Here is a 25,518-nt window from a genome sequence, read left to right on the forward strand (position 1 = left end):
ACCTCTAGAGATGCGCTCCCCGGCAACGTTTCTAGGAGCCGAGGAGCTGGTATCCCGGCAGCAAACCGAAACCACGTCCCAATAAGTGCGTTTGCAAGCGAGGCAGCAGGAAGCATTGAATCAGCTCACGACTTAAACAACAAACACAACTGCCCTCGGGGTGCCGACGAGTAAATTGCTAGACACGTTATTGTTCCCGAGTAAAAGGAACCGTGGCAGTGGCAAAACGCTCGTGCCCCGTTCCGCGCGGGTGGCAGCAGGCGAGGCTCCCCACACCACACGAGTGGCTGAAGCCGAAGCCGAGAACGCGAGACTCACCAGGAACTCCTCTGCGAACTCCGCTTTGTTGACCTTCCTGCTTTGGGCCCGCTCCAGGTTCTGCAGCAGAATCTCTCTCTGGTCCATGCTGCGCGGTGGGGAGCGGCTGGTCCGTCGGCACCGAGGACGGACATGTCAAGTGCATGTCACAATGGAAAGCACCGGTGCAGAGGGCGCCTGCTGACGGCTGTGGTTTACTGACTGCATCACAAGCCTTGAAGGAAATTAGTGCGTAAGAGGCAGTGTGGTCAAAGTCAAGCCGCCTCCCAGCGCAGGGCCCTAGTTCTTCCTTCCAGCATCTGCACGACCGTCCTCATTTCCCCACGGCACCGCACAAGGTGCTGCCTCCCCTGGCCCTCACTTTCAGCACATTCCCTTGCCAGCAAACCCCTCTCTAGGATCGGCCCTCCAAAAGCTTAGAGATGGCCCAGGCGTGCAGGGCAAGCCAGGCTGGGTCAGCCCATGTCCCCAACGCTATCTGCAGCCCACTGCCCCGTCCAACGGGCTCCTACACTGGTGGGTAGCTGGGGACAGCTGCCCTTCCTCATGGCTGGGGACGCACTTGTGCACCGGGACAAGGGATCGATGGAGCTGTCTGCAGGGTGGGCAGCGCTGAGAGCCTCTGCACCAGGGCTGCAAAGCGCCTGTGAAGCCTTCCGTCTCTCAGAAGCAAAATCCTTTGCAGCAGCTCTCATCCTGGCTGGAGGAGAGCTCTGCCCCCAGCTGCTCCCTGTCTGGGACGTGCATGCTGCCAGCGACTACATGATCTGAACACGGGCGAACAGCCATGGCCTCAGTGCTGGATCCTCAGGCCCAGTGGGGCCTTTCAGCACGACGAAGCAATCAGCAGCTCAGCACCTTCCATGATACATGTGCCACAAGGTGACTAACAAGAGCACAAGAGGAACCGGCTCAGGTGAGACGCTTCATGGCCCCTGCTGTCCGGACCTCTGCTCAGCGACAAAGCCACTCTGAGCAGCAGCCTCTTTGGAGACGCAGCATTACGCCACTAATAGAGACGTGGCGACTAGGAGCTTCCTAGCAATGGGACAGCAGTGGAGCATTGCCCCGCGGGAAGGGAGGGAGCCCTCCTTGCGATACTAGAGAAGACAGGGCAGGAACAACTTTGCTTCGGCCCTTGGGGTGAGCTCGATCAAGGCCTACTGAAATCCAACTCTGCCAGCTCTGCTACCAGGGGGCTGCTCTGCCTCTGCAGGTCACGTTTCTCTAAGCAGCAGCAGCACAGGGCAGGACTTACAGGCAACAGCGTGGTGGCTGTTGCCTGTAAGCCACACAGCAGTAAGCACACAGACTTCATTCAGCCCCTTAGCACATCCTGCGCAGAGGCTGATCGCAGCTCAGGATGAGAGCCTGCCTTGCACTCTGGGTCTTCCTAAGCACAGGTAAGAAAGACGCCACAAAACGGGTCATTTCTAAAAGGGATTTGAGAAGGGAGCATTCAGCACGAGCCCCCACATCGCTATTAACACCTGGTGATGTCCAGGATTTTCATCTCTGGTGGTGTATACGCCGTGCTGGAGTGGATGTGCTACAGCCAAGCACAGCGACTGGCCGGAACTGCTGCGAGCTGGCTCAGCGCGGATCGCAGAATGGTAGAAAACGAGGGTGGAAGGGACCCCAGGAGGTTGCATCTAGTCCGACCCCCTGCTCCAAGCAGGACCAGCCCCAGCTACATTATCCCAGCCAACGCTCTGTCTAGCTGAGTCTTAAAAGCTTCCAAGGATGGAGAGTCCACAACCTCTCTGGGTAACCTGTTCCAGTGTTTTACTACCTTTCTGTGATTTTTTTTCCTAATATCTAACCTCAACTTCCCTTACTGCAACTTGAGCCCATGGCTCCTTGTCCTGTCATCTGCCACCACTGAGAACAGTCTAGCTCCATCCTCTTTAAACCACCCTACAGAGAGTTGAAAGCTGCTGTTCAATCCCCGCTTGAGTCTCCTCTTCTCCAGACTAAATAAGCCCAGTTCCCTCAGCCTCTCCCCATAAGTCCTGCGCCCCAGCCCCATCACCATTTTTGTTGCCCTCCGCTGGACTCTCTCCAATTTGTCCACATCCTTTTTGTAGTGGGGGGCCCAAAACTGGACACAGGACTTCAGATGTGGCCTCCTCACTGCTGAATAGAGGGGAAGAATCACTTCCCTGGACCTACTGGCAACACACCTACCAATGCAGCCCACGATGCCGTCAGTCTTCTTGGCAACACGGGCACACTGCTGGCTCCTGTTCAGCTCCTTGCCCACTGTCACCCCAGATCCTTTTCTGCAGAGATGCCAGTCACCCTCAGCCTGCACCAGTGCTTGGGCCTATTCTGTCCTAAGTGCAGGACTTTGCACTTGTCCTTGTGGAACCTCATGAGATGACTTGTGGCCCAATCCTCCAATTTGTCTAAGTCACCCTGAATCCTAGCCCTGTCCTCCAGTGTATCTACTACTCTCCGCAGCTTGGTGTCATCTGCAAACTTGCTGAGGGTGAACTGCATCCCATCTTCTAGGTCACTGATGAAAACAGTGAACAAAACCGGCCTCAGGACCGACCCCTGGGGCACGCCACTTGATACTGGCTGCCAACTAGACATCAAGCCACTGATTCCTCCCCTTTGAGCTGGATGCCCCAGCCAGTTTTCTATCCACCTTGCAGTCCATTCATCCAACCTGTACTTACCTTGCCTGTGAGAATATTGTGGGAGACTGTATCAAAAGCCTTGCTAAAATCAAGGTACGCCGCGTCCACCGAGCCAGTCACCTCATCACAGAAGGCAATCAGGCTGGTCAGGCAGGACTTGCCCCTGGTGAATTCATGCCGACTGTTCCTAATCAGCTTCTCGTCCTGCAAGTGCTTAGAAATGCATTTCTGGAGGATCTTCTCCATGATTTTTCCAGGTACTGAGGTGAGGCTGGCTGGTCTGTAGTTCTCTGGATCTTCCTTCTTCCCTTTCTTAAATACAGGCCCTACGTTTGCCTTTTTCCAATCATCCGGAACCTCTCCCGACTGCCATGAGTTTTGAAAGATACTGGCCAGCGGCTCTGCAATCACATCAGTCAGCTCCCTCAACACCCTCAGGTGCGTCCCATCCAGCCCCATGGTCTTGTACATGTCTAGCTTTTCGAAATAGTTCCTAACCTGTTCTTTCACCACTGGGGGCTGCTCCCCTCCTCCCCAAACTGTGCTGCCTGGTGCAGCAGGCTGGGAGCTGACCTTGCCTGTGAAGACTGAGGCAAAAAAGGCACTGAGAACTTCAGCCTTTTCTGTATCCTCCGTCACAAGGTTGCCTCTCGCATTCAGCAAAGGACCCACTTTCCCTGATCCTCCTCTTGCTACTGACATACTTGTAGAAGCCCTTCTTGTTACTCTTCACATCCCTTGCTAGCTGTAACTCCAATTGTGCTTTGGCCTTCCTGACTTCATCCCTGCATGCCCGAGCAATGCTTTCACGCTCCTCCCTATTTATTTGTCCAAGTTTCCACTTCTTATACGTTTCCTTTTTGTGACTTAGTTCCTTTCTGTGCTAAGCCATGCTGGTCTTCTGCCATACTTGCTAGCCTTCCTGCACATCGAGACGGTTTGTTCCTGCACTCGCAGTAAGACAGACGTTATACCAGCCCAGCCCAGCCCAGCTCTTAGAATGGGGCATGGATCTCAGCGGTTTACTTTGCATGTTGACAGCCTTCCTGTGAAGTTTCACACCTGAAATCCAAATTGTCCACAGAGATCTGGTGTAGTCTCTTCTAACACATTTGACATTGCAAGTGTCTGAACATGGCCCGTTATAGCTGCACGTTTTGGTCAACGTGCCTCAAACAACCCTGCAAATCTGCAGAGCTGAGACAAGAAAGGGAACTGAGTAGCACACGGCTGCATCTCTCCAACCCGACAGAGGCAACTGTTCTGCCTTTGTCCATCACAGCTAAAGGGTGAAGTCAGCAGGTTCGGTGAGCACCTGCAGAACTGTATGGGTGGAAGGAAGAGATAACCGGATGGAGGAAGGCTGCGGGGTAGCACGTGGGAGCTGCTAAAGGACCTGACACCCCCCCCAGCTATTTCCTTCTGAGAGACCCTGACACTTTGAGAAGCCTCCATGTGAACGAGCCATGGCTACGGTGAAGGCGCCGACCATGAAAGCACACGGTGACACACATCCAAGGCTATGCTGTGCCCAAGTGGGGCTCCCACACATAAGTACACTTAACAAGAAACCCTGAAAACCCAGGGCACTATTATCCAGTTATTTTACAGAATATATTCCCTTTCCTCCCTACAGTCAGCCGCTCACTGCAGGCTCTTGCTGCTAACACAGTGACTACACATGACACATTACAGCAGCAAATCTGCCCCTTCTTTCCAATGTGCCTCACCCTATACCCAAGCATGTGCCTCCCTCAGCTCTGCTGAGGGGACGGTTTCCACGTGCTACCGTGAGAAGTCGCTGTCGGATACGGTAGTACGCCAGGGCACAGGTCAGGCGGAACGTGCCACAGTGTAAGTCGAGGTGGCATATGCGACTCAGGACAGAGCAGCAGAGAGGATGCAATCTCAGATGCCAACTGTTTCTTCTCTTGCTTTGGAGGCGGGACACATGCTACATACATGGAAACGTTAAATGGTAACTGTAAATTTTACATAGGAGTCTCTGGATCCAAGCTGAGCAGTTGAAGCTCAAAGAGAAATCAAATGGAAAAGAAACCCTCTGAACTTAGAAACCAATTCAGAGCTGCAGAAGGCCTGTAGAGTCTAGAAGTGAAGTCTAGACTGCACGGACCTCTCTGCAGAGTCTCTGCATGGGCCCAAGGCAGCATTCACCATCTGGCATTTCTTCTCTAACCAAGCAGCAGCAACTGTAACAGGATGGACGCAGAAAGCAAAGCCACAAACAGGTCCTGTGGCCATTTCCCGTCAGGGTGAGAACCAAATCAGAAAGGACGCGGCTTGGCACCCACATTCAGCAGCACAAGATGCAGCATCTTAGCCGCAGTGGAAAACAGCTCCACGGCCCGTCAGAACGCCACACGCCAGAGCACGTTCCAGGGAGAAGGACGGGAAGCAGAAGTGCTCAGGTCAGGGGTGCCTGTGAAGCAGTGGCCCTGCCCAGTCCAAGCGCTCCTCCTGCTGCGCCTGGCTCGGGGCACAGGCTGGAAGGAGCCCTGTGGGCTGGGCAGCGCAGCGGGGCACAGACAGCCATGAGAAGTCCTGGGCCAGAGCACAGGCTGCCCTCTTTGCTAGCAAAGGTAGAAAACTACCTCTGTGCTAGAGATACCAGTGAGCTCATGCTGCAGGTCCTGTTCTTAGAAGGCAGGCAAAGGTGGAGGTCGTACTCGACCTAGTCCCACAGCTGTGTACAACGTCACTGACAGCAGGGCCGAGAGGGCAAGAGACAAACAAAGCAACCAGGGCTCCTGGTCCTGACATGGAATAAGCCTGCCTCCTGGAAGCAGCGGAAATGCTAAGGGGACAATTTTCTCTCTCTCTTGCAGCCTGGTGTGAATCAAATCTCTGGTCAGATGGGAAAAGGATGGCTATTGAAGGGAAAAGCACAACAATAAACTGCTTCTACAACAGCAAGAGATACCTGTTTAGCAACAAGTACTGGTGCCGTGGGGCATCCCGCTCATCCTGTGATGTCCTGGGAGACACAGGCAAGGTTGTGAAGAGCGAATATAAAGGCAGACTGTCTCTCGTGGATGACAGAAGAGGAACCGTGCAGGTCACCATGCATCAGCTGGCAGAAGACGACTCGGGAACATACTGGTGTGGAATAGAAAAGCCATATGCAGACATAATGACTGCTGTGGAGCTCACAGTAACTGAAGGTAACGACTCTAAGTAGGAGATGTCACTTGAGGTTTGTCACTTTTACAATTTGCAGGAGAAAAAAAAAAAAAAGAGAAAGCTGCTGCCTGCAATATCCAGCTCCTTGTGTTTGTAACACACTGATGAAAGCACAGCTCTGAGGCACTGGAACGAGGGCCAAGCAGCCCCTTGTGCCTCGATGCCTAGAAAGCTGAATCCACTCTGCAGACACAGGGAAAGGTTCCTTTCCACCCCTGGTGCTGCCAGGGTGGCCAAAAGCCTTGCTGAGATCAGCACCCAGGTATGCCAAGTGCTACGCATACGGAGAAACACTCTGCTCTGGAGAACTGTCAGGGTCTCTGACAGGTAGGAGCCAAGCATAGACTCCCAGGCAATGAGGGTGGGAAGGGAGCTCAGGAGGTCACATCTAGTCCAACCCCCTGCTCCAAGCAGGACCAGCCCCAGCTACATCGTCCCAGCCACGGCTTTGTCCACCCCCGTCATAAACACCTCCAAAGATAGAGATTGCACCACCTCTCTGGGTGACCTGTTCCAGTGCTTCACCACCCTCCTGGTGAGAAAGTTTTTTCCTAATATCTAACCTAAACTTCCCTTGCTGCAACTTGACTCCATTGCTCCTTGTTCTGTCTGGCTCCATCCTCTTTGGAACCACCCATCGGGACCCGCACAAGGCCATGAGAGGAGTCTGTGTTGGAGCCAGGGACTGAACCAAGTTGCAGTCCAGCACAGAGCCGCCAGGAAGGCCTGTGGTTTGAAAACCATTACCCCGCGTGGGTCACAGATGCAGGATGTAGCACCCTCTGAACGGCACAGGTAGGGTGTGATCTGCCTGAAGGAACAGGAAAGGACCCCTCCCCCACCCCCACCGCCAATAGGCCCGGGGGTTAAATCCTCCAGTGGCCACTGCAGCCGTAACCCCGCCATTATCGCAGTTTCATTCAGTCAGACAAAGGCAGGGCTCAGTACTGGTACATACCTATCCCGAGATCCTTCTTGCCCTTCCTTGGGCACAGGGGTCTTGTGCGCTCGGAGGATCAGTAGTAGCACAGTTCCCCCACGCAGCGCAGTCCCACTGCTGAGCTTAGAGAAACGCAACGCATCTAAATCCAACCAGCCACGCAGCCCGAGATGCCTCCCTTCGGCACAGTGCAGGACCGTGGGGCCTAGAGACTCTGCTTGAGCTAATGCTAAGCAGAGGCTGCATTCACGTCTCACAAGAACACTGATTTGGTTCCGTTTCAGAGCCGCCTGCTACACCAGTGCTTACTGTCCTCGGCCGCCCTCGTGACTCGTGCCTGGGAAGACCTGCAATCATCAGGTGCCATGCTGCCACGGGCTCCCGTGTCACCTACACCTGGTACCAAGAGCACCCGCCCACAGCCATTGCCATAGCACACACCAGGGACCTGGTGCTCCAATGCAAGGACCTCCTCGAGAGCCAGAGCTATTACTGCCAGGCGGCAACACGAAGAGCCACAACATCCAGCTGGGTGGTCAGAGCCAAAGTGCTGGTACCAGCCACAGAGAACTGCTCGTATCAGCTACACTTACAGGGTATGCGCTTGGTTTCACGCCTCCTTCAGGGACTGCTAAGGAATGCCTTGCCAAAAAACCCCCAAAAAACCAAACCTCCCTCTTACCAAGTTCAGCTAGCTAAACATGGGTCTCTGCAGTGTGGGGGGGAGGTCAGGCTACTGACACACCACTCCCTCACCCATCCTCCTGCTACCTGGCAGGGTAGCCCTGGATGCCTTGTGCACGCACGGACATGACCAGCATGCAAATGGCAGGGATGCCAGACATTTTGCTCCAAATGCACAGCTTGTCACCCTCTGGTCAAAATGAGAAGCCCCATCTGCCGCTGGAAGCAGCTAGCTGAATTTCCAGGGCAGAGACCCCTTTGTTAACTTCATGTGCAGCATGTTCCCTTTGGATCTGCTGTCTGCTCTCCCTCTCTGAGCGAGAGGATGCAATGCCCAAGTGTTTCCTCTGCACAGATGTCTAAACAAACACGTTTATTTTGCGTTACAGATGGTGAACTGCCTACCTGTACAAGAGCCACCCTGACCCCACTGGTAGAGGCTGCCAGGCCCTCTGCAGCCCATTCTACATTCACCTTGAATTCAACAAGTCACCCAGCACTGTGCTCCAACTCCTCTTGCTCTCCTGGCACAGAAGCGTAGGTACCAGCCATCTGCTGTGTCCATAACGATTACAGGAGGGCTCTCAGAGCTCTGCTTAAGCTTTTAAAGCAGAATGCTTATGGGCCAAGATTTGGGAACGGGCTAAAACACACTTCACACAAGTAGAGAGAAACCCTGAACGACCAGCTCACACAGTGGAAGCGTTTGTGCCAAGGTACCATTCTATGTAGCACACTAACAACCTTGGAGACAAACGTAAGAGAAAGGAAACCGGTGTAGACAAGTTTCCTAATGCAAGACACTGCAAACCTCAGTGGCAGAGCATGGCTCCAAGATGCCATGAAGGCAAGAGTTTTTCATGGTTTTAAAAAAATGACATTTTTGTGGACAGGGAGAACATTCAGTTACAGCATCAGGATAAAACCAGCAGTGCATGTAAAACACCTGCTTCAGGGCACAAGGCAATTACCAAGCCACCAGGGTCAGGAAGAGACCTACATGCTGGGCAGATGATGTAATATTTGTCTCGCTGGGTTTCTTGCACCTGCCTCGGCTGGGGTGCTGGGGTACGTGGCTATACGGCCTGTTCTGGTCTAATCCATGCTAGCAACTCCTGTCTCTCTTTAGAAGTAGTGAGGGCAACAGGGCAGCCCATCAGCACCAATGGCTTTTGAAACCAACCCACAATCAATGGCACTCATGCTCCTCACTCCCTTAGGCATTCTTTGAACATCTTCCCACCAGCATAACATACACTTGCTGTATCAAGCGTTTGCTAAGAACATCTTTTACCTGAGGGGCCAGTATTTCCACTGTGGCTTTTCAAAGTATTTTTTTGTTTTCCTCTTTCCTTTCAGAAGGTGGATCCTTGTTCCATGGGCTGTTCTGCGCTGGGTGCTCCTAGCTATCCTGGTAACATCTTTACTTGTCGTTCAGAACAACATAAAAAAAGTGGTGTGTGTTTAAACCATAAAGAATATTGTCACTCTTCTCAATACTACAAGTAATAGAGAGCAGCAAGGCTCCAAAATTGGGCCAAGTTAAGGAAACTTAAATGTAAGATGCTAGACCAAATATATTTGTTGTTAAACATGCAGGTCATCCAGGATGTGCTCAGAGGCAAGTTAGCAGGACTTGGATATGGCAGGATTTGGCTTTTATTCCATTTGCTCAGAAAAGTCGCTGTTAATTCCTAAATGTTTCACTTACTGAAGGTTTTTAGACGTATAGTTCATAGAAGCAATAGTCAGTGATGACAGAACAGCATCAGCTCAGTGCGTCTGCACTGCCGGAAGTCAGCAGCTCTCTGAAGACCTCTTCTGTGGCAACTGCAGATAAACTGCTGTGCTTGATGCCTTTGACCTGGGACCAGGGGCTAACCCAGCGTACACCAGTTCCCAGAAGTGCTTTAAGTGGAACATTTTAATTGCTTTTAACTTCTGTTTTTGTCAACAAGCAATGCAACTTGGGGGGAGGGGGGGGATGGACATGCTAACATGTACCTACAGAAGCTGAATCCTGCCAAGCCAATGGCATCAAATTACAGCTCCTTGTAATGAAACCCAATACACTTGTGCTTCTGTAATGTCGCACTCACAAAACCTTACAACAGACTTTAAAAGCATTTAAAACCCCCCAAAATCAAAGGTTTAAATCTGTCCCAATTCCTTGATACTTTTTTCAGTTCCCATGATTTAGTTGCACAAGATCCTCCTATTTCTGAATCTGGAGCTGCGTGCTGCCAGCCAGAACCATCCCACCCATTACACACTGATTAATCTGCCATGTCAAACTGCGTTGGGAATCTCGTCGTGCCCAGAACAAAGTCCAATGCGGGAAGAGAATGGGAATCTCTTCCCACAGGACATGCTTCAGCACTTACTGAGACATGGTGATGGATCTAGGACTCCGCCACATCTCCTGTGCATTTGGTAAACTGCAAAACATGACCCACTGCTGGATGCTGGGTCCTGCACAGGTTGTTCTGGGCCTGAGTGCAGGTTTCCCCGCAGTCCCAGGCCATTAGAATGAACTGCACTGCAGCTACAAACTTGGCAGTTTGTTTTTAAAGACTTAATTTCCAGATGCACTGAAGTTCCCTCCTGCCCTGTCACCAGCCATTCAGAGAGGCTCCCAACACCATCCATGGCTAAAGGCCAAGTCCCGGTCATCCCAGCACAGTGACATTGTCTACCCCAATGCAGGCACCTGGCAGCTGTTATCAGTGGAACATCTGGACACAGCCAATGCACTGGGTGGCAGGGACTGCACTTCCTTGTGTACTGCTCGGAGGGGGAGGCCTTGACAAGCCCGGAACACTTGCGCTAAGCGGGTCCCTAAGACAACACACAAAGTCGACAGCTCCCCTTCACATTTATAACCCTTTTACATGTGACCTGTGCTGCTTTCTGAACATGCTTCCAACAGTGGCTGCTCTCACACAGCAGGGGCAGGTAGCTGGCGCGCTCTGAACCAGGCCGAGGGCAGAGAACCTAGTACCGCCACACCAGAGAAAACAGCATTCAAACACCACCGGTCTGCAAACAAATCCACAGTGCCAGGCTCTCTCTGGTGAGACCGTTCCAGTGGACAAACTGGGCTGTAACAGAGACAAGACAGTTTTCAACTGGGCACCTGGATCTGAGAGGGGCAGAATTCCCAAAATCTCCTGGTGACTCAAATAGCGCGCCAACAACGGACAGCTCGCCCCGAGCAGAGTAAGCAAAGGAAAGCCCCGGCAGGGTCCCAGGGTTAGCAACAGACTCGCAGAAGAGAAGCACAATTACAGAGTCCCTGGATGCACTTCCCCTTCTGTAGTTTATCACGCAGCCAGTGCAGAACAGAACAGATGTCCTTTCTTGACCCGCCCGCGTGGCAGCAGGCGCCTTGCACCCCATTGCGAGAGACCCTGCTATCCATTCCAAATCGTGCCCACGTGTAAATGCCGCAGACACCGAGCAACAGAAACACAACCACAAATCTCAGCACCACGTCTCCAGAGGACGTCTCTTGCACAGCCTGAAACCCGGCTGCTGCTGCACCAAGCCCTTGCTGCAGACACACCCCTAACAGGAGCGGGACCCAGTCTGTTGTCTCAGTCGAGAGAAATGCAACGTACCGGTAAAAGCAAACGCTGGCACTGGAGCGGGTTTGTGCTCCTACCCTCTCAGCAATCAAGGGCGTGTTGGTTTTGCAGGCTGCGGACGTCCCACTTTGCACACTAGCAGTTTCTCTGTAACAGGCTGCAAGAGGAATACAAGCAACTGGCCCAGCAAACCCAACAAGCAGACGGCTCCCCTCTCAGCTCAGCCCACACTCAGGCGAGATGCCCACTCCCAGGGACATACAAGACCCAGATCCAGGCTAGAATCAAGTATTTAATAATTTATTACTCAGGGACCCCAAGTGAGGAGCTGGGCTGGGAGACACAGCTTGGGTGCCAGCAACTCACAAGCCAGAGACAGCATGATCCACAGGGTGGGAGGACAAACACGCAGAGGACTTGGACCGTCTTCACGCTCACAAATCTGTCTGATAGGTTTTTTAATACAGACATTCAGGCTGCCACCACCCCCACGATCGCAGGTGGGCATCAGGGCAGGGGCGAGGGACCTAACAGAGGTGTTCTGGAAGAACCCCGCTCAGAGAGGCGTGGTAGACTTCTTTGGGAAGTGAGGGCTGGGGCCGGGGGGGGACAACCCCCGTCTGTGCAGCTCTTCCAGCATGGCCTGGGGTGGGGTGACTCGGTTCAAGGCCACTCCCCACAAAGCCCAAAATGGGATGCAGCCTCTCTGGCACTGCTGACTGCTCATGCCACAGGCAGATGCAACCACAGCACCCCAAAGAGCTGCCCACAGGCTGCAGGGTCACTTAAGATGCATTCACTCCTTAGGGGCTTGTTTCAGCAAAGCCAGGTGTCCCTGGCAAGGTCCAACACCGAGCTCTGCACCCACCCTGCAGATACTTGTGAATAAAGGGACTGCACATGGGAACTGGCAGGGAGGGACAGTCATAACACATCTAATCACAGCGCAGGTACTCCATCTTCAGGGGTGGGGAGGGACGGGCAGAGGCTGTAGGCCTGATGGCAAGGAAGAGTCGTTTCTTTCTGAAAATGGAGCCCTGGGTGGTGGCGTCTGGGCATGGGTGGCACGTCCCCGGATGCAGTGTGGCTTTTCTTGTCAGTTTTACAAGTTCTCCTACAAGAATAAAAGAAAGGATGAAGAGTGAGGCAGAAGGTGATGGGGAGGGAGGCAGGCAGGCAGGCAGCACTCCTGCCCCATGTCCTGCATGCTGAGCCACCCCTGGTCCGAGTCAAAACACAGTATCGCTCCAGCTGCAAAACGAGGTAAGACTGGCCTGGCCCACAGGGGACAGGCGCCTGTAGTGCAGTGCACACGCAGGAGCTGGAATGATCCCTTAACAGTTAGTTTATTCCTTGGGGCCTTATCCAAGATAGAAGCAGTAGCAGTTCCCAGGGCAGCGAGACGCTGCGCACAGCCTCGCTGCAGGGACGCCAGTGGGATTGCATAGGTGGGGTTAGCAGAGCAGAGCTGCTGATGGAGCACAGCCAACAAGGGATGCACTGCACCTCCCCGGGACAGCGCCCAATGCAAGAGGCACAACCAGAACAGCGCGCTGCAGAACTGCATGGCACCAAGGGCCGGGGCTCGGCTCCTCTCTGGGAGCGCCAGTGAATGGTGCTATTGCAGTCTACTCCCCTCAGGCTGTGGCCAGAGGAACCCAGTGAAGGAGCAGAGCCCTCAGCTCTCGGGCACTCAGCACTCACCCATCCGCCCTGGTGCTGGATGTAGCCTCTCACTTGGTTCCTGTTAATCAGCTCCACCAGCTGCTCCCTCACAGATGGGATTTTCTGGGCGATGTACATGCCCAGCTTCACAGACACAGACAGCAAGGCTCTCTCGTAGCCCAGCCCAGGGTTCTGGCTGCTCCAGCTCCTGCTGAGAGATTCCACCGCAGCTCCAAATGCCTCCACCTGCAGGAACCAAATCCACCATTTAAACGCAGCCTGGCCTCAGGCACACAGGGCCCCTGGGGTCTGGCTTACTTCACCCTGCGCCCCGCAGCTCAGCAGATCTGTGAACAGTGCGAGGTCTCCAGGCAGGGCTCGCCTGGACGCGGGGGAGGCATTCGTGCAGAGCTGCAGTAGCGCACACAGCAGGCAAGCAGGGCACGGGGTTGGGAGGGCCAGTTTCTAGGTCACTGGAGCTTGCGCACCATGCAGCCTCACACTGGCATGAGCAACGTCACCCCAGCAGAGCCTCTCCCGCGCCGCCCCCTCCGTTGGGAGTGGAGGCCTGCTGGGGGTTGAACACAGCCCCTAGGAAGGGAGCCACAAGGGAGGCAAGGAGGAACCAGCCACATGGTGATGCCAGGGGACCCAGCGGGGCCCTCACAGCACTTCTCAGCCTGGAGCCTCTGTCAGTCGCCTCCAGCCACAGCGAGACTGTTCACGCAGCTGGACTGCCGCCCTCTGGGAGCAGGTACCAGCAGCCTGGCCCTGACCCCCACAGCTCCTACTAGGGGCCAGTAGCACAAGCCACGTGTCCCATGACCACTGCCTCCCAGTAGGACTTCCATCCTCGTGAGGAAGCCTCAGAGTGGGGCCCCAGGAGAGGCAGGAGGTCCCGCCAGGAGCGCATTAGAGCTCTGTGTTACCTTTCCGCTCGCCATCTTGCTGATGACCTCCTGAGCTGGTCCCTCCACATCCTGGTTGTACTGGTCCCCCAGCATCCGCAGGCGGCTGGCAATCACCACCGGGTCAAACGTGTCGGAAGCTCCTTGTGCCTGGCAGTAAAAGACCGCTAGGAGGGGAAGCAGAGAGCAAGAGGGATGACGCAGCACGCAGGCCACATGCTGTTGCTAATCATCTGGATTTAGGGGGAAAAACCTCCCTCCCCCCACCAAGGTCCATCCAGGGCAACCATCAGCAGGGCTTCTGCCACAGACCCGCTGCACAGGCAGCTGGTGTCAGTTAGCGGCATCGCTGGAAGCAGCAGCACGGGTCAGGTACAAGGTGGTGGCAGGACACGCACGTTGCCAGCGAGCCTCACAGCTATTTACTGAGAGCTGAAGAAGCGAGACTCGGACTCCTGGGCTCATTTCCAGGTCCGGGGTGGGGGGTGGGATTACCCTGTAGTAGTCATAAACTCTCCACATTTCCATCCATCAACCAGACCCCGTCTCTCAGGCCCTTTGGGTTGGTCTTGGTAAGGTGGTTCTCTACCTCCTACAGCTTCATGTCCAGTCCAAGTTCGAATGCCCTCTCCAGGCGCTCACCCCAGCCCCCCGCCCAGCATCCCCGAGGACTGGCTCCTCATCCCTCCATTTCAGTCAGGAGGCTTCCTCTTCTGCCACACCGCCAAGCAACTGGCCAGGAACGCAAGAACGCAGGAGAGTCCTGCTGCCTGCTCCCCCCTGGATCTCGTTGGCCACAGAGGCCATGAGCAAAGTCCTGCTCAAATCCCTGGCATTCCCCGGATGCTGTGTGCCTGGGGCAGAGAGAATCAAGCTGCTGAGCTCTTAGTCTCTGCTGAGCAAACTGTGATTTTCCAAGATTTCAAATGGGCCTGATTGGGCAATTTTTCAGAGGGGCCGAGGAGTACTTCCCCAACAAACCCCAAAGCCTGTCGTCACTGAATCATCTTGGCCAAAAGTTCCAGCACTTCCTTTACCCTAAGTGAAACCTCTTAAGAAAGTGCCGAATCATTTTTCGTGGAAATTGCTAAAGCTTCAGCCCCAGCAAGCATCAAGCACTGGAAACTGACCCCAAACACCAAAGCTGTTGGTACCTGCAGACCAGTCTGTACCAGGAAGCAGAGGACAGCCTTATCTGACGGCACTGCCTGGGTGTGAAGCCAACAGCCATCTCACGCACGCACAAGCCCCATCGGCCCCTCTAGTCTCCCATTAGAAACAGAGTAGTTCAGTGCTTTGCAGTGCAAAGCTCCCTCATGTTTGGGTTTAAACCCCACACAACACCAGGGACTCAGGAAAAGCCCATCTGAGCTGTGGCTGTTCAAGGGGCCGTTTCCATGCGACTTGAGTCACTGGAACTAGACCCGCGCGTCTTAATTCATGGGGGGAAATGGGCAGCAGGAGGTGGGAAGCTTCCCCTTGGGGCCCAATGCCCGAGTCGCCTTTGAGATGCACCCCTGCGGCTGCTCACAGCTACCCCTGCTCACACCAGCTCCAGCAGCACCCTGGGCCTGATCTGCTTCGCCAGGGCTACAGTAGGTCAAACAAGCCAGGGCACAGACGATGCCACCACTCAAGACCTGGCAGGCCAAGCTGTATCGCTGCCCTGTGAAGCGCCCCGGGGCTCCCACCCCTCATCGACCAAAACAGGTCCCTCCCTCTCTCCCACCTAAAGCTAGGGCCCAGGCAAACTTACCTGACTGTGCCTGAGGTGTAGAATCCGTCTCCAGGCTGCGCCATCCAACCTCTCCCCCCAGGAGGTCAGAGAGCAGTGCCTCTACAACACACTCCGTTTGCTCCTCGAAGGTGCTGGCTCTCTTCATTTCAGCACACCTCTCTCCTGGACAAGCTGAAGCTCACAAAGAAGCCAGGCCACTCCAGCAGCAACTCCTCTTCCTGTCAATGAACGTATGCAGAACTCGAGGAGCTTCCTTCTTTCTTGGCCAGCTCCCTGCCCCTACTGGCCCCACTAGAGCAAGTGTGGGAGAAACTGAATCCTCCCAGAGCAGGGAAAGGTGATGGCAAAAGTACTGCATTCCCCTGGGCGTGGCAGGCTCGCTGTGTGCTAATTGTGTGCCTTGAGCCTCCTGCACAACGCCTTTCCAGAAGCCAAAGTCCATTTCTGCTAGAAGCAAAGCCCTGCTGGGTGAGTCACGGACTCAAACTGGGCCGTGACTCAGGTCACCCTGAACCACTGCCAGGACACCCGCGCTCTTTTTCTTGCAAATAATTGTGTAAAGCAAACATGCTCAAAACCTCCCTGCAAGAGCCAGGAGCTCGGCGCGTGCTCAGAGCGCCATGCAGGCCAGTGATAAGGGAACCTTTCTGCAATGGATGGCTACACCCAACCACAGCTAGCATGCTTGCAATTCCAGCCTGGGCTCACCTGCTGTGGCTTGTGACAGCCTGCTGCCATCCAGTCATTTCAACTGCCTTCCTGGGAACTGGACTGCGTGGACTGGGCCCATGCAAGAGCCTTGAGCTGAAAGACGGAAGGATCTGACCTGCAATTAGTGCTTGGGGTTTTGCAGCTCTCTGAGGGGTCCCTGTTTATGCTGCACATGAGCCCTGTATTCTGAGCAGCTCTGACTGATTTGCTTGGTCAGAGGGAGAACCAGATGTAACAGTTAAGACCTGACAGTTAATACGGATCCTAGCCATGGGGCCAGCTCACCTGCTACATTACACAACAGAACTGAAATGGCAAGTCCAGAGCAAGGCTCACACAAACAGAGCCTACTTCAGAGGGTGTCTTTAGAAAGGCATGAACAGTCAGCTTCTTGCACAGCTTCAGCCTACACGTGTCCCACTGCAGGCAACCGTGCCCAAGATTCGCTCTGGTGTTTTGACCTGTTTGGTGCCTGGTGACTGCAGTCGGTCACAGACGACTTCAGAACAAGCTGTATTCTCTGCTGTTCCCAAGACCCAGGCAGGCTGTCACTGAGGTGGGAAGCGCAGCCACTTCACCAGCAGAAAGGATTTTTATTTTCTACGGGGAAGCAGCTGCTTTCCTGGCAGTGCAGGACCCAGCCCGGGTTGGGTCTCTCTAGGATCCCTGGGGCTCACTCTCCACCCTGTTCAGAACACCTGCTCTAAGCAGCCCTGCAACAACACGCTCTGTACTGAATCACTGACTTTGGTACTTTCCACCAATGAATACCATCGCATTTGTCAATTAGGATAGCATGTTAATGATGCGATCTCAGTCCTCGAGATCATTAAACAAGCAGGGAGTCAAAAAACAAATGAGGGAGGCAGTGAAAGAGAAAGCCAGACCCTGAGATAGCTATGAATAATTTATTCTAATCTTCTTAAACGATAACAAAGGCATAATCACTCAAGGATAGAGACAGATCAAACCCCACCTGCAAGGAACCTGAGAAGTAACTGAGCAACAGGAAAGCCAGTAAGAATCCAGGGAAGAAAAAGAATAAAATAAACAGACCAAAAAGCAAGAATACGCCCAAGCCTGATGCAAGAGGCGATGCATGACCGTGAGAAATGCACAGAACCGACACCCTGCCCTCCACAGAATAGAATGAGCAACTGAAGTGCAACAAGAAAGCAGCAGGGGAACAACACAATGGCCGACGACAGAAGCATTAACTGGGCAGAGGACAAATCCCTGTTGAAGAGACTGTTTACAGGACATCATGGGAAAACAGGATGAGTACAAGCCAGCGCAGCTGCGCACTAAACAGGCCTCGTACCAAAGCAGGCGATGGTAACGTTCAGCTGAAACAGAGTCCATATCGCTTTAGCAAAAAGTTACCCACGTCAACAGCAAAGTTGGTATTAGCACTGCAGAGTCACCGAGCCCACTGATCTGGTCGGGCAGAGATGCAGCCCAACACGCATTCATTCACATCTAGCCTCACGCTGGTTGTGGACAAGCGTCATTCTAAACCACCTCAATAGGGAGAGAGAGAGGGAGGTTACCCCTCAGAAGCGGGTATCAGCTGAATCAATGTCTCTCTGCTGCGCTGGCATAGCAGCTATACCACTGTAACTTTAAACCAGAGCGAACCAGGTTTAGTGCTGCTACAATTTAGCTTCCACTTAGAGCAGAATAGACTGGAGAGTCTGAACAATCGTGGCACTAAACAGCTGCCAGCACTAATTTTCAAGGGCTTCAGCTGTTCGTCTATCCATGCCCATACGTAATTCTCGAGTTCTGCCCTCACGCCCAGTGCCAGAGTATCTAAGAGGTGAGGCGAGAATCTGTGGAGAGGCCAACTTCTGCTCTGCAGGAACACGTTTCAGTGGGAACCATGGTAGAAACTGGAAGCGAGGCTGGCAGTTCTAAAAAGACGAGTGCTCCTCTGCCCTCCGCAAACCTGCAAAGCGGCGCTCCCAACCCCTCGCGGGACCAGGTCCTGTCAGACCACCTCTTCAGGTGGAACGCAAGAGCCAGGCGAGGCTCCCAGCAAGAAGCCAGCCTGCCCTTGCTGAGCTCTGCATCCCTTAATGAGACAGGAGCTCCGTCAAACCCTCAGAAGTGTTTTCAGCCAGTCGCTCACCCCTTCCTCTTCCTGCCTCTGAACCTCCCATCTCGATCTCTCTCCCCTGTGCACTCCACACAAAGTCCCAGGCTGATGACCCATGGGTCCCAGGTTCAGGGCAGCTGGCAACCCTGCTGGAGGTTTCATGTGACCTATTCATCCATTATGACAAAGCAGCCCCTGAAAAGACCAGCTGTGCTGCCATCGTGTGCCGGCCCCCGGGCACATTCCGCTTCCACTTGCAGCTGCACCAGGGCGGTCCAGGGCTCTGGCAGGCAGTTTAGCAGAAGCATCTGTGGGCCCCAAGCAGGCCTGCTGGGGGAGCTGACTGCAGTCAGGACCTCAGCCCTAGCACTGTCCCCATCACAGTTCTCAGCACCACCAGGAAGCTCTGTAGTGCCTCTGCCCTCGCCTCACTCTGCTTCACCAGAACTTGCATCTCCGAATTCTCCGTCTCAAGCAACAGCTCCGCAAGGAAAAGACAGCCAGCATCATCCTGGGCGCTGAGATAGGCTTTCCACGGCTGGGCACCAGCCTTGCTCATAGCAATTGTCTGGATGTGGACAACCTGCAGCGCGGTATGTAGGGTGTCAGGGTGAGCAGCTCCATGCCAGGGCAGGGCCTGCTTGCAGCTCACATCCAGACTCATCCAGGTCTTCTCAAACTGCTCCGCAGACAGATGTGCGTAGGGGATTAAGGTGAGGCTGCTGGAGTCGGGATGGACCTCGAACACTTCTTTATTCCCCTCTGAAATCAGTGGCTCTGAAATGAAACAGGAATGGGTGAGGAATGGTGCAGGCAGCACTGCTTCCAGCATGACCAGGAGTGTCCAAGGGGCCCACCAGACACAGAACCCCAGAGTCGCACCACCTCCAGTGTCCCCACAGCCTGGTGCCCAGCTACAGCCCGGAGCCCTGGGATCTCCCCGGGGGTAAAGCACAGCAGATCTGCAGCTGAGGAAGGCAGCTTACCTGACGAACTCGCCGTCACTGCTCTAGAGGCCGAGGGGATGGCAGAGGGAGACCTGGCACAGCGAGGCTCTGCTGCCCAATCAGCTGTGATGACTGCCCAGCGTGCCTTGCCATAGATGGGTGCCAGCGTGTTGAAGTCCGAGGCCCATGTGTTCACAGGCCGCTCAGCCTGATCCTCCAGCAGCCCCAGGGAGGGATCAGACTTGGGGCTGCACAACACCCGTTTCACCTCTTCCACCCCAGCTTGTAAGAGACGATAATAGAACAGGCCACGGTCCCGCACGGCCATGTCTGTCTCCTCCTCTAGGGGCAAGAAAGACACGATCACAGGGGGCACCAAGGCTCACAGAAAATGTTCTGGGCCTCGACAGATGAGCCAACTGCATCACTATCAGAGGAAACATGTTGCTGCCCTTTGATGAACCCCTCAGTCACCATCTACAAACAGGGTCACCCAGTCATGGGGCCTGACAGCAACAGGCATACAAAGGTGATGAATAAGAGGAGAAGAGGCAGAAGGACTACTTCTGCACTTGATCCTCTACCAGGAGACAGCCAGCCCTCGTTTTAATCCTGGTCCAGCACTTTGGGCGGGGGGGTGGGGGGTTACTGCCACCCAATTCTTACTGCTGCCGCTATGCCCATGGAGGTTCCCCCAGGACCTCTCCAGGCAGGCAGCTCAGCAGCAGTAGCTGTCCCAGCACAGCATGATGCAGGCAGCATATGGGAGAGCTGTCGCAAGACGTGCCCACCTATGCAGTAGTACAGCAGCCTCCCCAGCATGTCCTGGCACTCAGCAGGTCGGGACAGGAAGAGCCGCACCAGTGACGTCAGCAGCTCCATCTTCACCGCTGGAAACGTCTCTGATTTCACATTCTCCACAAAGTCTTCCAGCACGTAGGGAGCATTGGGAACCTTCTCCCCGTGCACCCCCAGCAACCAGACCAGAGCCTGCTTGCCCTGCAAAGCAAAGCAAAGCAAAGCAAAGCGCTGCCATAGAGCACTCAGGGTCGAGCCACTCCACACAGGTATCAGGGGGATGGGAACCACCTTGCGGAGCTGGCAACTTAACGCCCTATGAATGGCCTGGCAGCAGCTGCCCACAGCCTCCTCTCTCTCTGGCAGGATCCTTCCTGAGTCCGCTGAAGCCCACCCCATCCCTCAGTTGCACTGCCTGGTCCCACGCCAAACAGCACCTCCCCACACTGTTCACTCCCTCAAACAATTCTGCACCCAGCCCAGCCAGGCACACACAGGCTCTGTCTATCGTTGTGTAACGGCCAGTGCACGATACATTCTAACCGTCCTCAAACCAACCAGTGGCAAAAGTACTGAGGGATCAGCTAGGCCCCCAATTTCTATCCAGCCCATGGGCTGATCCGGACTGTGTGAGAGCCAGCCTACCTCGCTGTCCTGAACGATCTCCTCACAACTGGGCAGAGCTTGGCATACAGCTTCTGTGCACTGAGGACACAGCCACACCAGGTCCCGGAAAGCCTGCACCACAGCTGCAACGGAACAGAACACTCAGCATCTCCCAGATCAAACATCAGCAAGAAACCAACCCCCTGGGAGGCTGGGGTGGAGGAAGCCACCACACCACTCCCTCTGGGGACGTGGTGCACTTTTCTTTAAAGCCTGGTGGCACAGGCTCTGCCATGTCAAGACCCAGAACACAGACGGCTGCAGTGCTGGCATTTGCTGAGGCATCTGACGAAGTAAGGTCGGGCTCAGAGGACTTATGCTCTCTCTAAAAGCTGAGACCAGAAGGGCCAACGAGAGCATGTCAAGGTCATGTTGACAAAAACTTCTGACCTTTCTAAAATGCCTCTTTGCATCTGCTCTCTGTCTGAGTCAGCAGGGGATGGCCCAAAGGCTTAGTCCACATCGCACCATGGGAGCAGCCATGACCTGTCCCCGTGACTCTCAAGGAACCTATCTAAGAAGGGAGAAGTTATGAAGCCATCCCTGCCTCCACCCTTTGAACAAGGAAATCTCTAGGGACACCTATTCTGTTTGAAACCTCAGCAAGCTGTGGCCCGCAGGACAGGGCTTTCCCAAACCCCAGCATAGAGTTGGAGCCATTTCCTGAAGGTGGGGGACTGGCAATCCCCTTGACGCAACCAGCAGCCAGGAGTTACCTGAAGTGATGTGCTCCTGCTTGAGGCCCAGCAGCTCCGTCAGAATCCCCACGCACTGTTCTGTGTACGTCCTGGCAATGCTGCCTGGAAGAGCGCCACAGGGAACAAGCCAAGTTCTGGTCAGAGACATAGACCCTGGTATTCAGGCTACAAGCTTCCTCTCAAGCAAAACACTTGGATCTGAATATACTTGTGCCTGACATTAGTCAGCAGGCTCTAGTCCTCACTTGGGCTAAAAAAAAAAAGCTCTTGGGAAAACCCTGCACTTCTGTCCAGAACAGCTGAGAGAAAAGACAGGATGGAAAAGAGAAGCTTATCCTTTGTTGCAATCAAGGCATTTTACCTTAACACCTTCAAATGCAAAAACAGGGTCCCTGCAAACCCCCCTTACCTCTCTCCCCACAGTGCCACCCAGAAGACAACCAGTGAAAGAGAAGCCCACAAGGCCACCACGCCAACTGACTGGGAAATGAAGTACTTTGGGGTTGCTAATACAATCCATCGACCATGCACCTTCAGAGGTCCTCAAGCCCCACCCAGCTTCCCAGGGTGGGGAAAGGCACGCAGGCATTCCAGGGGCGCCCCCGGTTCAGAAAGGCTCCACACAGCCTGTGCTGAGGACCACGCCCATGTTTCCGGGAGATCTGGCTCATTCTGGGTTCGGTGCTTGGACACAGCTCCAGCACAGAGCACTCATTTGCCGCTGGCCCAGGCTCACCTCAGCTCACCTCAGAAGGCGACCCATCTTTCTGAGAGACTCGAGCGAGGTCTCAGCTGCTCCAGAGACAAGAGAGGACTCTTACCTATGGCAAAGATGGCCCCTTGGGCAAGTTCAACAGACACATCAGTGCAGTAGCCCTTCAGCTCCTCCAGCACCTGCTGCACGTTCTCATCGTTCACCAGTTCACACAACACCTCCATCTTCTGGCATTTGATATAGTGGGGCTCCGAGTAGGAACAGAAGAACTTCTTGTAATGGCTGCTGAAGTGGCCAGGGAGGCTTCCGAGAATCTGCCGCACATGGCACAGGGCGGTGAAGCAGAGCTCCCGGCTCTCGGAGGTGCAGGCAGCCAATAGCGGCCCCTTCACCCTCACCAACACGTCCGTCTGCACGTGTGGGTACTCGCTGGCCAGCACCAGGAAGAGCTTGGTGGCTGCCATCACAACACTGGGACTGCTGCTCTTGAGATACCCATCCAGCAAGTTGAGGATGTTGAAGAGCTCCTCATCGCTCCGGGGCCTGTAGCGCAGAAGAAAGGCCAGCACCTCGCTCTGCCCCCACTGGTCTAGGTCAGCCATTCTGCCAAGGAAAGAGCACAGTAAACAGTCTGTGGCAGATGAGGGCAGCACAAAATCATGTGAAGTCATACAATGAAATGAGGGTCACCCCAGGACAGCTCAGGGGCTGCAACTGCTGCTTCTGTGATGGTTTCAGTTCAAGGTCAGGTGCCAGAATTGCAGAAGAAGATGCTAAGTTAGTCTCTCAAAAGGAGCTAACTAACTTACACAGGTCGCAGATGAACTCCCTCCCTCCCTGTTTGTGCCAGAAAGAAACCTTGATGGGGTCCGAGGGCAGCACAACAGGGAAGAAATGCCACTCTCTCTTTCCACTGCTAGTTTTGCAACTAGGACTTCAGGCCTGAGGGCCTGTGCGAGGAGAAGCTAATTCCTCCAGGCAGCGGATATGACTTCCACCACTTTACACGCACGGGGATGTAAATGAGACAGACAAGTTAGGATGCAGGTCTCAGAGATGCAGCCTGTGTGCTGTCAAGGAAGACAGAAGCTTCCTATAAAAAAAATGCTGCTCTCTAGTACGATTTCTAACGACCAACAGTTGGTCACAAATTTGTCCTGGACTTTGCCAGCCAAAGGTTCCCTGTGTCACTAGCATGGCAGGGCATGGTCTCATATTTCACGTGTGACCTTAGCTTCAGCTTACCCTGGTCCCTTCTAGAATGGGCACCTATGTGCTTCTGCTCCCAGCTATCTCCCACACTGAACCTCCCCGAGCTGACAGGAACAGGGTGCACCTGTTCTCTGATGTAGCAAACGCAAGACGATCCCACTACGGTGAGACTCCCAGCTTTGCACAAGTGTGAGGGAGAACAAACCTGTTGAGGAGGTGATGGGCGATGGGCTTGTTGATGACGACTCCTCCCTCCTGCCTCAGAATCTCCTCCAGAGCCCGCAGGCAGTTCACCACTACAATGGGATCTGGGTCACGAAGCAAACTGTACAGCTCGTTCACCAGCGTACCATCTGCAAGGAAGCCACGGTGAGGACAGCACAGACCTGACCGCTGGGTCCATTTGGGCGATTTAGCCACGGTCCACAAACAGAAGGGCCATAACAAAGGGCTGGGGAATGGAGAATAACAACATCTGCAACCCCATCTGGCTTTCTAGTAGCATCTATGTATGACACAGCCTCGCCCTACCGAGCCCACCATCACGCGGATCACACAGCAGCTCAGACGTAACACAAAGAACGGCAGAGGAGAAGAGCTCCAGGCTAGTAAAGACAAAAAGCATGAAAGGACCATTCCTTCAGGAAACTCGCTCTGCCAGCCTGAGCTGCAGGAAAGGCCCGAGAAGAAAAGCCTTTTAAAGAATCTGCCTTTGGTTCACAGATAGCTCGTCTGTCCTGCCGGGGATCTAAGGTCAAAACACAGGCCAGATGGGAGGCCCTGACTCCTTGTGTGAAGTATGGGAACAGGCTGCACGTTCCTTAAGGACTAAGTGCCGCTCTCCCTGCCCAGCACACGCGATGATCGTGCATCACCACGAGCACTCGAGCGAGGCTGACAGCTTCACGAGTGCGGTAAAAGCTTGCTACTTGCGCGCGTGTTTACCAAACAAAGCTGGACCGTGGTGTTGTCTAGGAAGTGTCTTAGCTCCACAGTCTAGCTCCCTTTCAAGTTGTTTTGCTCTCTTGCGACTCTCCCAGTTTTAGGTTATTTTGTTATGCAATGTAAGCTGTTGGGGTCTTTGTCGGAAAAAGACAACGCAGCCAGGAATAAACACGTAACAAACGGGGAGTTGAAACAAGCCAACAGGGAAACCCTCCAGGCTTACCCACTTCGGAGTCCCCTTGGAGGCTCTGCATCTTCGCACAGCCGAGAACCGCTACTCTGCGCACGTAGGACGCTTTGTCCCGCAGGCCGTTCAGAAGGGGCTGCCGGATGTACTCCTGTATGCCGGGCACCCTGGGGACCAACGCACAAGGCACGGTGGGGCTCACCCTGGATCCCACAAGCTGCTCCGGGGCACACGAGCCTGCTTGCACGGCAGGGCCCGGGCTGCTCTCAGGGAGCCAAGCAGAGGACACCCCTGCAGCTCACGGCACCCGTCACAGGGGGCTCTGGCCTGGAGCCAGCCTTGCATCGCCCAGCCCTCCGTCTGGAGCAGCCACGTGCCCAGAGAGCGCCCACCCCTGCACACAGGTGCTGCGTTACCTGGGGGCACACGCGGACACACACACACGTGCTCGGGAACATGCGTGAACATGTGCACGCCCGGGACAGGCAGGAGCCCATGCGCGCTCAAGGACAAGTATGAAATGCACACACCTGAGGCACATACCCACGCACACTCAAGGACACGCATGAACACGTATGCGCACACCTGGGGGCACGCATGAGGACATACATACCCACGCACACTCAAGGACGCGCATGAACATGCACATGGACAAGCACTCGCACACGCCTGCGGGCAAGCGTGAACACGCACACGCGGCGGTGGGGAGGATGAGCGCACCTGAGCGCGCAGAGTCCGCGCAGCGCCAGCCCGCGCAGCAGGGGGCTGGGGTGCGCGCAGTCGGTGCGCAGCGTGTTGACGGCCAGCAGCGCGAGCTCGGGCTGCCCCCGCGCGTGGGCGCCCACGTACAGCTGC

General features: G+C 54.6%; 4 protein-coding genes across 7 annotated transcripts in view; 1 reads left to right on the plus strand and 3 right to left on the minus strand.

Moving 5' to 3' along the window:
* Window positions 1-11,604, minus strand: part of PTPN22 (protein tyrosine phosphatase, non-receptor type 22) — a 30,818-nt gene extending 19,214 nt beyond the window's left edge. For all 3 annotated transcript variants that reach the window (XM_025191930.1, XM_025191931.1, XM_025191929.1), the window contains exons 1-2: window positions 11,409-11,604; window positions 319-532 (exon numbers count right to left, since the gene is read on the minus strand). In XM_025191930.1, coding sequence (XP_025047715.1) covers window positions 319-405 — 87 coding nt within the window. In that variant the 5' untranslated portion in view covers window positions 406-532; window positions 11,409-11,604. The remainder of the gene's footprint in view (window positions 1-318; window positions 533-11,408) is intronic.
* Window positions 5,678-9,025, plus strand: LOC112548013. Its single transcript, XM_025191932.1, has 3 exons — window positions 5,678-6,145; window positions 7,389-7,700; window positions 8,178-9,025. The coding sequence occupies exons 1-3, from the start codon at window positions 5,776-5,778 to the stop codon at window positions 8,327-8,329; spliced, it is 834 nt and encodes a 277-aa protein (XP_025047717.1). The 5' UTR covers window positions 5,678-5,775; the 3' UTR covers window positions 8,330-9,025.
* An 83-nt stretch (window positions 11,605-11,687) lies between the features above and the next one.
* BCL2L15 (BCL2 like 15) lies at window positions 11,688-17,154 on the minus strand. 2 transcript variants are annotated; one of them, XM_025191933.1, is made up of 5 exons: window positions 16,395-17,154; window positions 15,705-15,904; window positions 13,970-14,115; window positions 13,080-13,286; window positions 11,688-12,489 (listed from the first exon to the last, which is right to left on the minus strand). In XM_025191933.1, the coding sequence occupies exons 2-5, from the start codon at window positions 15,829-15,831 to the stop codon at window positions 12,478-12,480; spliced, it is 492 nt and encodes a 163-aa protein (XP_025047718.1). In that variant the 5' UTR covers window positions 15,832-15,904; window positions 16,395-17,154; the 3' UTR covers window positions 11,688-12,477. The 2 variants fall into 2 exon arrangements, with proteins under 2 accessions (XP_025047718.1, XP_006035809.1); XM_006035747.3 differs by lacking the exon at window positions 16,395-17,154 and having other exon boundaries at window positions 11,689-12,489; window positions 15,705-16,384.
* A 137-nt stretch (window positions 17,155-17,291) lies between these two features.
* AP4B1 (adaptor related protein complex 4 subunit beta 1) lies at window positions 17,292-25,512 on the minus strand. Its single transcript, XM_006035748.3, has 9 exons — window positions 25,384-25,512; window positions 24,700-24,830; window positions 23,737-23,884; window positions 22,426-22,922; window positions 21,623-21,706; window positions 20,886-20,989; window positions 20,234-20,441; window positions 19,482-19,784; window positions 17,292-19,272 (listed from the first exon to the last, which is right to left on the minus strand). Exons 2-9 carry the CDS (start codon window positions 24,728-24,730, stop codon window positions 18,845-18,847), a joined length of 1,803 nt encoding a protein of 600 aa, XP_006035810.1. The 5' UTR covers window positions 24,731-24,830; window positions 25,384-25,512; the 3' UTR covers window positions 17,292-18,844.
* Window positions 25,513-25,518: the final 6 nt, after the last annotated feature.

This window comes from Alligator sinensis, unplaced genomic scaffold, assembly GCF_000455745.1.
Source record: "Alligator sinensis unplaced genomic scaffold, ASM45574v1 scaffold1450_1, whole genome shotgun sequence".
In the NCBI taxonomy this organism is placed as follows: Eukaryota; Metazoa; Chordata; order Crocodylia; family Alligatoridae; genus Alligator; species Alligator sinensis.